Source organism: Arachis stenosperma, chromosome 5 (genome assembly GCF_014773155.1).
Source record: "Arachis stenosperma cultivar V10309 chromosome 5, arast.V10309.gnm1.PFL2, whole genome shotgun sequence".
Classification (NCBI taxonomy): domain Eukaryota; kingdom Viridiplantae; phylum Streptophyta; class Magnoliopsida; order Fabales; family Fabaceae; genus Arachis; species Arachis stenosperma.
In genome coordinates, this window is record NC_080381.1 from 141518675 (window position 1) to 141530607 (window position 11933).

At 34.0% G+C, this 11933-nt stretch overlaps 2 protein-coding genes across 4 annotated transcripts; both read left to right on the forward strand.

Annotated features, from left to right (window-relative positions):
• Window positions 1-3751: 3751 nt before the first annotated feature.
• Window positions 3752-7783, forward strand: LOC130979254 (uncharacterized). Of its 3 annotated transcripts, none has more exons than XR_009086609.1 (10): window positions 3752-4104; window positions 4204-4242; window positions 4314-4437; window positions 4723-4784; window positions 5278-5345; window positions 5564-5613; window positions 5960-6029; window positions 6745-6868; window positions 7104-7400; window positions 7468-7783. XR_009086609.1 is itself a non-coding variant. In XM_057902651.1 (10 exons), the coding sequence occupies exons 1-10, from the start codon at window positions 3874-3876 to the stop codon at window positions 7564-7566; spliced, it is 984 nt and encodes a 327-aa protein (XP_057758634.1). In that variant the 5' UTR covers window positions 3759-3873; the 3' UTR covers window positions 7567-7783. The 3 variants fall into 3 exon arrangements, 1 of the variants encoding a protein (XP_057758634.1); XM_057902651.1 differs by having other exon boundaries at window positions 3759-4104; window positions 7104-7220; XR_009086610.1 differs by lacking the exon at window positions 7468-7783 and having other exon boundaries at window positions 3757-4104; window positions 6745-6936; window positions 7104-7220.
• A 2039-nt stretch (window positions 7784-9822) lies between these two features.
• On the forward strand, window positions 9823-11522 carry LOC130982139 (glucuronoxylan 4-O-methyltransferase 3-like). The gene has a single exon (XM_057906011.1). It carries the CDS (start codon window positions 10029-10031, stop codon window positions 10929-10931), a length of 903 nt encoding a protein of 300 aa, XP_057761994.1. The 5' UTR covers window positions 9823-10028; the 3' UTR covers window positions 10932-11522.
• Window positions 11523-11933: the final 411 nt, after the last annotated feature.

Sequence of the window (11933 nt, forward strand, 5' to 3'; positions counted from 1 at the left end):
GAGCGGGATGTTATTGGCCTTCACTAAATAAAGATTGCATGAACAAAGTCCAACAATGTAATAACTGCTAAAAGTGTGCACCAATAATTCACAACCCAGCCGAGACATTGCACACATCGGAGATCGGATGGCCATTCCACAAACGGAGGCTGGACATCCTCAGTCCTTTTTCGATATCACAAGGCTGGGTAAAATTCCTACTTGTAGCGATTGACTATTTTACAAAGTGGATACAGGCTCAACCACTCGTCAAAATAACATTGAACAAGGTACAAAATTTCATTTGGAAATTTATTATATGCCGATATGGATTACCTATGGACATTGTTACTGACAACAGTAGGCAGTTTACTGATAAGAAAATAGCATCTTTTTTACAAACCTTGAACATAAAACATCATTTTTCATCGGTCGAGCACCCACAGACTAACGGGCTTGCCGAGGCAGCTTATAAGACCATTTTGCAGGCATTAAGGAAAAAGTTAACTCTAGGCAAAGGACAGTGGGCCGAGTTAATATCAGAGATACTTTGGGGATAGAACACCACCCCCACAAAGCTCGACTAAGAAAACGCCTTTCAAATTGGTGTTTGGATCCGATGCCATGATCCCGGTAGAAATAGCCCAAGGATCAATCAGAACCAATCATTTTGACAGAGAGGCGAATGACCAAATGAGGAAAGCCGAGGTGGATACAATAGAAGAAGTACGATAAGATGCGAGGATACGGCAAGAAGTGATGCAGCTCATGGTTCAACACAAGTACAACAAAAAGGTCAAACTACAGCCACTACACCAAGGAGACCTCGTCCTCAGATGACTTGAAAACTTCCGAAAACCCCCAGGACAAGGCAAGCTCGCTGCAAATTGGGAAGGTCCTTTCTGAATTTCACAGGTTCATGGCCGAGGAGCGTACTCCCTACAAACTCTGTAAGGGGTAGACTTACCAAGTACATGGAATATTTCGTCATTACGCTTGTACTTAAGGGTGGCAAGCGGGGAAGCCCGCCCCGCCCCACTTAGTGAGGCAGTTCTAAAATCCCACCCCACCCCGCCTAACTGCGGGCTGCCGGGCTAAACCCGTCAAATCTCTTTTTTTTACTATTAATAATTAAATAATATATATAATTTTACAATCATTTTAATAAATTTATAATTTCTAAAATCATAAAAAAATTATAATTTTTATATTCACAAATATTAAAGTCTATGTATTTATAAATATCTAATAAACATAATTATACACCAAGTTTTCATCCAAAATATAATTATAAATATTATCTCCAAAGTAAAATAAACATAATCCAAGATATAATTATAAATATTGTCAACAAAGCAAAATAAACATAATCCAAAATATTCAATTTTCATCTTCATTCTCTTGTAAGTCGGGTTGGGAGAAGTTGGGTTTTGGCAAAAAAATCGCAAAATTACCCCATTGCAAAAAAAAAAAAATTAAGTCTAGCGGGGAAGCCCGACCCGCCTTGCCAAAACCCACAGTTTAAGCGGTGCGAGTTAGGCGGGCTTTTGCTATTTGGCGGTCCAAATTTTTCAACCCGACCTGCCTTTTTGGCGGGTTACACGGGTCGAGCCGGCGGGTTTAGGCCCGTTTGCCACCCCTACCTGTACCACACTTAAACATTTGTATGCATTTTTAAGGTCGGGAGGTACTCTTTTTCCTACCACAAAGATTTTTTCAAAAAAAGGGTTTTACTCGAGGAGGTTTTAACGAGGCCGACCACTTCAAATCTATAAAGCATTATTCAGTTTATCAATTTATACATTTTATCTAAACAAATATTCTATCTACCATACAGTAGAAATACAACCAAAATAGCAACAAAACACGATGCAATGACATACAAGGTCATAGTCATTTTTTACAAAAGGAGTTCAGATAAACAGAACAAAAGTCTAATCATCAAATCCAGACAAAATACAAACTAAAGTCGAAATTCATTTATCAACTGCATCTGTAGTCTTATACTGGACCTTCCCCTCAGGTTCATCATCAACCAATTGGCCATTCACAAATAAGATGTTGCGAGTGACCTAAAATAAATGACGATCACACACAAAATAGAGTTCAAAGTCTATTGCTATTGTTATTTTTTTTTTTATCACAAACTGACTTAAGTATCAAAGTCCTTTTGCAGGTTTTTCACATTACTCGGATGAGAAAGGAGCTCGAGATGCAGCACATAAGAGAAAGACAGTGCTATTCTAGCTGTCGCCGACCTATACCTCGAAATCCAACTCCATATTGGAATAATATTATATATATAAAATTATAAATATTAAATTAAATAAAATATCTTGTATTCCTATCATTACTGTTTTTAATTATAATTACATTTTGTTGATTTGTAGCACTTGGACGTAACTGGCATATCACATAACCTGCTAACCCATTGGCGTTCCTCATAATGTGGCCAACATTTTTAGGAAAATATAGCCACCGGGGGCAAGGGGCTTATAAATTCAAATGTTTTCAATGCTTATCTAGTTATGTCAACATAAGTGTTTAAAAGAGATAATTAAGGGTGGTAATAGGTAAGGTATGGTAGGGTTTGGAGTTAATCCTAATTCTACCTGCAAATTGAGATTTTTATATAAACTTAATTATATTTTATCTGTGAGTTGAGAATATCTCAACTTTAATCTTACATGTTATTAATTTATGGGTATCCAATCTTACTCGCAAATTACAAAAGAGATACAATATTATTATATAATTTGATGATAATTTAAAATAAAATTGACTTTTTTTGTAAAAAAAAGTATTAAATTATCAATTAATAATATTCTTTTAATGATTAAAAATATTTTGTATTTATCGAGTGACAGAGAGGATTCAGTGGTTTGGAAATTTGATAAAAATGGAGTTTTTTCTACTAATTCTTTTGTGCAGGTGCTTCAAAATGAGACTCTCCCAGCTGACATCACGAGTTACAACTTCACAAGCTCCATTTGGAAAGGCTTGGTTCTTCCAAGAGTTGAACTCTTTGCTTAGTTTGTGTTAGTAGGCAGGGTAAATACGAAGGAGAGGCTAAATAGACTTGGCATTATTAATCATCGTGACAATATTTGTATATTGTGTAAAAAGGACATAGAATTTGTTCATCATTTATTTTTTGCATGTGAGTTCACATGGCAGGTATGGTGTGCATGGCTGACGTTTTCTGATAGAGCTTGGGCCATCCCGGGAACCACTAAAGAGTTCTATGAGAGCTGGATCGAAGCAACAGGTGGAAAGTCTGAGCAAAGAAAATGACTGATAGGATTCTGTGCGGTTATTTGGAACATCTGGTTGGAGCGGAATAGTAGAATTTTCCAACAGGTAGAGACAGGTGTTGAAGGAGTAAAGATCATGTCCTTCTTGAGTTACAAGGAATGGTGTGGAGTCAATTCGTTTGGTTGTTGATGGCAATGCCGGAAATTACAACGGATACCAACTCTTCACTTATGTCTGTGTTAATTTTAGTTGCCCTTGTTCCTCTGCTCCACTTTATTGTGTTGAGCTACTTTTGTTCAAAAAAAAAAAGTAAAAAGTCTTTGATTTAACAACTACTCAAAACATATTTTTATACAAGTATACAACATATAAATATATAAAATGTGAATTAGTAACCCTATCCTATTCACCCTATACGAAAATCCTATTCGCAACTTATTTTCTCTGTTGCGAATCGGGGTGGCACCCCTACCCACCGAATAGAGTCGGATTGTGAATAGTGTGGATGTTGACACCCCTAGAGATAACTCAATTCCAAACCAACTGGATAATAATTGAAATAAGAATGAGAACTTGATCCATCAAGTGCACACGAGACGACAACACAGATTCACAGATAGGTAAGGGTGTGGCCAAAACATGTCGTTGTGGTGCTCCCCTTACAACTTTCTTCCCCGTTCTTCATCTTCTCCCAATTGCATTGGCTTAGCAACTCCAATTCTCTTCTCCTCAGACTTCAAACCTCTCCAAGTTCCCTCCCCTTCCCAGAGATTCAGAGTTGCAGCTAAATCGAACTCGGGAACGGAGCCGTCTCCCCCCACAAACACAAGCTTTCTCGCTTTTCTATGTCCTCTGCTCAAGCTTTTCTCTGTAACTTCACTCCACTCACCCTGATAATACCCTTATCCTTATGCTTTGTTCCTTCAATGACATGTTGTAATGTTGTTGCTGTCTCTTACACATTCGCAGGGAGGAGATCCTTCTAAACATCGCAATTTCACTTTCGAGGTCAACAATCCCACTTCTTCCTCCCTATTTCATTTTCACGTCCAAAATTTAATTCATATGTCGAATGGCAGGTGGCAACATCTTCCTTGGCTACCCTCTCAAGATTTCCATGGGGAACAAAATCCAAACGTCACACTTCACTCAACACTCCCATCACCTCAAATCTTCCTGTTAATCTGCAGCTTTTTGAATTTGGTATGCTTCTTCCACTTTAGCTACATGTTTTCCAGCAATCCTCACATGCTATTGCTAATAATTTCATTTACTTATACTGCTCAACGATCTACAAGATATTGATTTATTTCTTTTGAGAACATTATATTATTGTTAAGCCCCGCTCTTGGTCTCACACTCTCACTCAATGTTAATATTTACTGTACCAGTTCTCATCCAAACCCTCGTGATTGTTGTGAATTTATCATTAAAGTTTGTACTTGTCCAATATTATATCTTGAAAGCTGAAACATTGTTTGTCAACAGAGGCATGCCCCTTTTGTAGAAGGGTACGAGAGGCCTTGACTGAACTAGATCTTTCTGTGGAGGTTAGCTTCAGATACATCATATGGTCACATACAACTTCCTTTCTTTTTTTCTATGCACATATAGTCACATACACTTACCAGTTACGATCCTGTTTATTAACGGGCCTTGTGTATTCGTTTTCATTAGTTTATGAAGAAAAAGCAAAATCGGTGAAAACACAAAATCCTAGAATTAGAAAACATTGAAATATGAAAACAAACTCTTGACTTTGTTTTCATTAACCTGAACGAGGAATTGCATGAATATAAACATGACCGGCACTCATTTATTTGATTATTGATTTTATTTTATTTTATTTTTTTGTCAAACAGAGTAACTGATTAGAGCAAAACAGAACGATTTGATACTTCCTTTTTGTATGAGAACTTAATTACTGTCAATGAATTAAAATATTTTTAGTTGAGAGTTGTGACATGACGAAATTGATTAAAGTTCACTTTTATCAATCAGTTCGGCTAATATTAACCCTTTTGGTGATATCAATTCAAATAGGTTTATCCTTGTCCTAAGGGTTCTGTAAGACACAGAGAGGTGGTAAGAAGAACTGGTGGCAAAGAGCAGTATGTGATTCCCCGTGTCATATCATTTCTTATTGGTTGATGATTTTATTGCAGTATAGCTGAATATCGATAATCTAAAAGCAACTTTCAGAGTACCATATGTCTATTATTTTTTAAGCATATGCCCTTTCTTTTTTCTTTTTTCTTTTTTTAAAAAAGAAAAAGAAAAAACTTGTTCCAGATGTTCATTTTGATTTCTTTTTATAAATCTTTTGTAGGTTTCCTTTCCTCATTGATCAAAATTGTGGTGTTTCTATGTATGAAAGTGGTACGTGAGGAAGCTCTATCTCTCTTCTTTCTCCAAGTAGTTGCTGCTTATCTTGTAAAGTCGCAGTGTCATAAATCACCAACATTTGCGGTGCCTTTAACTGGTTTGAGGAGACCATGTTAACAACTTATTTTTCATCTCCAGATTTCTTGCATGAAGTTTCACTTTTTTTTCTTAGTTGTATTAGTAAATCATATTTACTAATTCAATCCATTGAGTGTTGTATACAGATTTGTGTTAATAGATTTGCTAGGTTACTAAATGCAAGTATGCAACGTAGCCTTTAGCTCGACCTGATTCTGCATGGCTTCTTCCCTTTTATTTAATTCTTCGTGTCTTGTTGTAGGTGATATCGTGAAATACTTGTTTGAGCGATATGGAGAAGGTAGAAGTCCATCATTGGGTTTACTGGAGAGGTATCTGATACAAGAATTGTTTTGGATGTCATTAATTAGATCTATCAATTTCAAACCGTCGTAGTTATCGATTTACAGTAGACTAGAATATCTTAATTTAATATGTACATGAACGAGTTAAGGTAGTCCCTGAGCAGTGTTTTCCCAGCTCAGGAATACTTTGAGGTTTAACTCGTACATAAACAGTGTCTTCCCATCTTGGGCAAATCACAAAGTAACCGTGTAATGATTGTAAGTCTTAATACAAAGAGTTTAAGAGATGCCAACATTTAGGAGACTAATTGTACCAATGGTTGCTCCATGGTTTTGACGAGGATAAAATTAAAGTTGGCTTTTTATTTTTTCTATTTATAGGGATTGTTTGGATTAATTTCTAAGAAAATATTTTTTTCGAGTTAATTTTTTAAAAAAAAACTTATAGAAAAGTAAGAGTAATTTTATGTTCATATAAAAAGATTTTTTTATTTATATAACAATATAAAAGTATTTTTTGTTTATTTATTATATATAAAATATTTTTTTTAAGAAAAAAAGATATAAATTGTGACTTCTTAAAAAAATATTTTTTATTTTTTTAGTATTTTTATTTTTACTTTTACTACTAAAAATTTACCACACATTAAAAAATTAAAAAAATATATATATATTTTTTCATTGGAAAAAAAAAATTATCAATTTAACGGCACCGAATAAACACTAAGTTACTCTTGTGCAGCACTATTTTTACTGGATGGATGCCAACAATACTTCGAGCAGGTAGGGGAATGACCCTTTGGGAACGTTCCAGGCTTGACATTCCTCCAGGGAAGTTGGAGCTCTTCTCATACGAAAATAATCCAGTAAGATAATAATTTTCTATCTCTAGTTTGTGGAGGAAATGCAAATGCAGACACTCAAACTCAGACTGGTATGGAAAGAGAGCTACTGTTGTTTGACCGTAGTTTCCTTTGTTTAAATTCAACTATAATGGACAGAACAAATCCACATATTGTGTTGAAGTTATGGCCTGTTATTATTTTTTATTCTTTTTTTTTCTTCTCACAAACTAAACAGATGTAAAATTGCACCCTACAGTATGCACGAATTGTTCGTGAGGCATTGTGTGAATTGGAACTTCCTTACACTCTACAAAACGTTGGAGAAGGATCTCGCCAGATTAAGTTACTTTTGGATGCTTCCGGATCTAAAGAGGTCAGATTTAGATCAACAAATTTGCTTACGAGTTTAACTGAAATGAGATCTGTATGCTTCCAGATTCGTTGGTTGTTTGTTCAAAATTGGAAATTGAAGTTTTACAGTGGACAACCTTAAGCAAGTAGGTGGTTATGTCCAATAATGAAAAAAAAAAAATATTGACAACAGAACACAATGGTAAGAAGGAAGATTGCAAAAGATTTTTAATTTCTCTCTACTCAAATATGAAAATTGTCTTTTACAGGTTCCTTACATGATTGATCACAATACTGGATTTCAATCTGGGGACTATAAGATGATCCTATCTTATTTGTTTGAAACCTATTCCACAGCTATTGTATGATTTCCACTCTCTGTAGCCGAAGAATTTTCGTGCTTTGGATTGGAATCACTATTCACCAACAAGCCTGTACAGAGGTCCAGGGTATAGGCTAGAGAGGATTGTATAAAGTAGAATAGGACTAATTAAGTAAATATGTGTACAAAATGGATAAGTCGACTGAATCTCTTGAGTCTTGATTTTATTTAGAATAAAAAGTGATATGGAGTAGCTTTTTCCATTAAGGAGTAGAGGATGTATCCTGGTCATTTTTAGAGTTAGTTGAACATAATAGGTTTGATTTCGGATTTGTGCTACCCTATTGGTTAGTATCAAAATGTCATATGCCTTTTGTTTTAATCTTCACCATTCATGAAAAATAGCCCTATTTGATCTTCTCACTCTTCTAATATAAGAGAATTAATAATTGGAGAGCATTTCCATAAAGACACTAAAAATGTCTTTTTTTTTAAGATGTTTATATGTATCATAATATTATTGGACATTTTTATTAAACTGATTAAGAATTTATTTTTTAATAAACCAAAACAAAATTGGTTTATGATAGCAATATAATAAACTTAATTGTCAGCACTATAATTATTAGACCCGATTTGATTCGATCGATTTACACAATCTAAACCGAATCATGTTTAATTTTTTTTATAAAAAAACAAATATATCTCTGATTTTTGTTTAAAAAATAAAAATAAAAAAAATCATAATCCAGTGGATTATATAAATTGGTCGGTTCGACCGGATCAGATAACAATTGGGTTTATTGTAATTGTTATAAAAAAATCGATTTTATTCTAATTTATTAAAAAATTAAAAAATAATCTACTAATACATCCAATAATAATAATACGATAGATAAGTGTCTTTATAAAAAAACGTTTTACACGTCTTTATATGAGCATTCTCCTTAATAATTTCTTTCATTTAAAGCCTTTTTTTAGCATTTTTCATTCTTTATTTTGTTGTTTACAGTTTTAAAGTTTTTAATCAAAAAATAATAATAATAATAATAATAATAATAATAATAATAATAATAATAATAATAATAATATAAAAAAACTAATAAAGTTTTTACGATCATATATTATTACAAAAACATCACAAATATGCACGTTAAATATAAAAGAAATATTTATAAAATATTTTATTTATTTTATGTTTGAATAAATAATTATATTATGTGTATATTAAAATTAGTTATTATTATAAAATAAATATTAAATGATAAATTAAAATATATATATTTATATATAAATATATGATAGTTAATTTTTTTATTCATATAAATATTTTTTTTGAATAAAATTAAATGTCCAAACCTCCACGGTGTCATTTTCATTCTTGTTTCATTTTATATAATATTATGGTATGTATAAAAAGGGAAAGCGGTTTATAAATGTCAATTATTCAACCTCTCTGCTGTTCTACCAACTATAGCCAATATTTTAGGAGCACATAATGCACGTTAGTAGCTGTTTTTTTCTTTTTTTTTTTGGTTCTTTTTTTTTCGTCAAATCATCATGGGAACAAATTTGTTTAACCTTTTTTAACTGTCATGTATGATTGAAATAAGGATATGAATGTGATCATGTTTCTCAAGATCTCAACCATCTCTGTCATTTTATCTGGCCCGTTTCTTTTATATAATAATAATAATTATAACTAATATTAACTTGGCAAACAAAAAAATCCCTTAAGATCAGATTCCATTAGTTAATATTATTCAATTAGCACCAACACCAGCACAACAAAGGGAAGGTGTGGCTCCCTCCACCTAATGATAATTGATCTCTTTAGTAAAAGACACGGTAGGTAATACATATGAGTCATCATGACTAATTGACTATAAATCTCGTGCATTATCCTACTATATAATTTTTTTATCCAAACAATAATAATATTTGTACTAATTTTGGTGAAATGTTTTTTTTAAATCTTACAATCGAAAATTATTAAGTTATGTATAATAAATTTATTTTTTTTCTGTTAAACAAAAGAAATAAAATAAAAATAAACATATAAAATGAAATCTAAAATAATATAAAAAAGATTTTAAAATTAGTAAAATTTATTATTTTTATCAAATAATTTTAACTATTAATCTAATATTTTTTAATTTAACAAATTAATAATATATATTTCTTCTATATTTTTAAATATTATTATTATTGTCTAAAATCAATTAATTCTACTAATTCTGTAGTATTTCTCATAGTATAAATATCATTTTCCACCCTCCGGTCTCTTTGTCACCACCTTTGCTTCCCTTTACTCTGAAGCAAATTCAGAGTTCCAACGCGTGTTAATCTGCATACAAATGCCCGAATTCCATCTTTAAATTAAACTGACATCTACCAACCCTTAACTTAAAAGACGTTCCTGCTCTGGCCATCGTAAACCCAACCCCCGCCGGGCCGCCGCCGGACACGTTGGCTCGTTAAGTTATAGTTGTATCCATAAATTGAAGCATGAGATCCAAAACGCAATTCACAGGCACTTTGAAGGTATCACTTCTGTGCCTTGGATTTTTGGTCCTCTTCGTGTTGATATTCCGGTCAACCATATCCTCCTTCAATTCATCAAAGTCAAACACAAGAAGAGCTAGCTCTGCTACAGAAGAAGCGCAAGGCAGAGAAGCAGAGAGCGCAACAGTGGCGTGCCCGTCAGTGGCGCCATTGACTCCGACATGCAGCAAAGCCCCTCCATCTCTGGCGAATGCCGTGATCCACTACGCGACGACGAATATCACCCCTCAGCAGACCCTCCAGGAGATCTCAGTGTCAGCCAGAGTCCTGCAGAAGAAATCACCCTGCAACTTCCTCGTGTTCGGCCTGGGCCACGACAGCCTCATGTGGACGTCCCTCAACTACGGCGGGCGCACCGTGTTCCTGGAGGAGGACAAGGCCTGGATCGACCAAGTCCAGCAGAGGATTCCCGGCTTGGAGTCGTACCACGTGGCCTATGTCACCAAGGTCCACCAGGCGGACGATCTCATCAAGATTGGAATGGAGGAGGATGAGTGCAAGAAGGTCAGCGACCCCAGGTTCTCCAAGTGCCAGCTGGCACACAAAGGCTTTCCGAGCGAGGTTTACGACATTGAGTGGGATGTGATCATGGTGGATGCACCCACGGGCTACTTCGAAGGGGCGCCTGGCAGGATGAGCGCCATCTACACGGCTGGCTTGATTGCCAGGAACAAGGAGCAGGGGGAGACCGACGTCTTTGTCCACGACGTTGACAGGAAGGTCGAGGACACCTTCTCCAAAGCCTTCCTCTGCCAAGGCTATCTCAGGGAGCAGCAAGGACGGATCAGACACTTCACCATCCCTAGCCATAAGGCTCGTTTGGGCAGACCCTTTTGCCCCTCCTGAGTCCTGATACCTTTTGCAATTATATTATTCTTTAACTTCCCGAGTACTGTTTCTCATCATTTCTTTACTCAATGGGAGTCACCAGCCATAGCCAACACAAATAAAAGAAAAGGGAGAAAACGAAGCCTTCTTATATTGCATTTTTTTTCATACTATATATGTCACCTTGTTTTTTTTTCCGGAAACTCTCTTTTACAAAAGCGAGTAAGTTATTTTTCATCGTTAGCAAGACACTTAATTGGTACAGAAGCTATACTAGGCGCACACCACTACACCAACAACAATATTAAACATTGCCTTTACCACATTCATTAAAGGGATAACAGCCACATTTGTAGTTGATGATCTTGTATATTTAAAACAAGGTTCCAAGAACAACGGGTGTGTTTGGGAAATCCGTTGGAAGGGAAGAAGCACGTTTAAATTTCTTGAAAGTTTCAACTTTTGGTTTGGCAACTTTTTTTCTCATGAACGCATAAGTGATTCTGCTGCCAAAACCAGCGTTTACAAGAAGCAACTATTTTTAGCTTCTGCGTTTTCTTAACGGGTTTTTAGCCATAGATACTAAACTTTTATTTACTTTTTACCAACTTTATCCTTTGGATATGTTATTGTATTATTTATAAAATTCTTGTTATTTCTATTTATATGAGCTCTAATTTTCTATTATTTATTATTTTTATTTTTTTAACTATTTGTTTGACATTATACACTTTTATAATCGTGATTTTTATGTATTATGTTTGTTATTATCTTTTTATAATATGATTTATTAATTCTATTAGATAAAGTAAATTAAATAAAAAAATTAACTGTAAATAATAATAATAGTAAAAAATTATAACATACTAAAAAAAGAATACTAAAAATACTAAAAATATATTATATAAAAAGATCATTAAGAACTTTTAGATTTGTTTCAATCACTTAATTTTTTTTATTATTTTCAGTACTATCTTTTATAATTGTAATTCTCCTATACTATATTTTAGTGTATTTTTT

Excerpts from the sequence above, each read along its gene's own strand:
- LOC130979254 (XM_057902651.1), top strand. The coding sequence starts at position 3,874 with ATGTCGTTGTGGTGCTCCCCTTACAACTTTCTTCCCCGTTCTTCATCT. Across the intron at positions 6,030-6,744 it reads TCATTGGGTTTACTGGAGAG|CACTATTTTTACTGGATGGA; the intron begins GTATCTGATACA and ends ACTCTTGTGCAG. Across the intron at positions 6,869-7,103 it reads TCTCATACGAAAATAATCCA|TATGCACGAATTGTTCGTGA; the intron begins GTAAGATAATAA and ends TGCACCCTACAG.
- LOC130982139 (XM_057906011.1), top strand. The coding sequence starts at position 10,029 with ATGAGATCCAAAACGCAATTCACAGGCACTTTGAAGGTATCACTTCTG.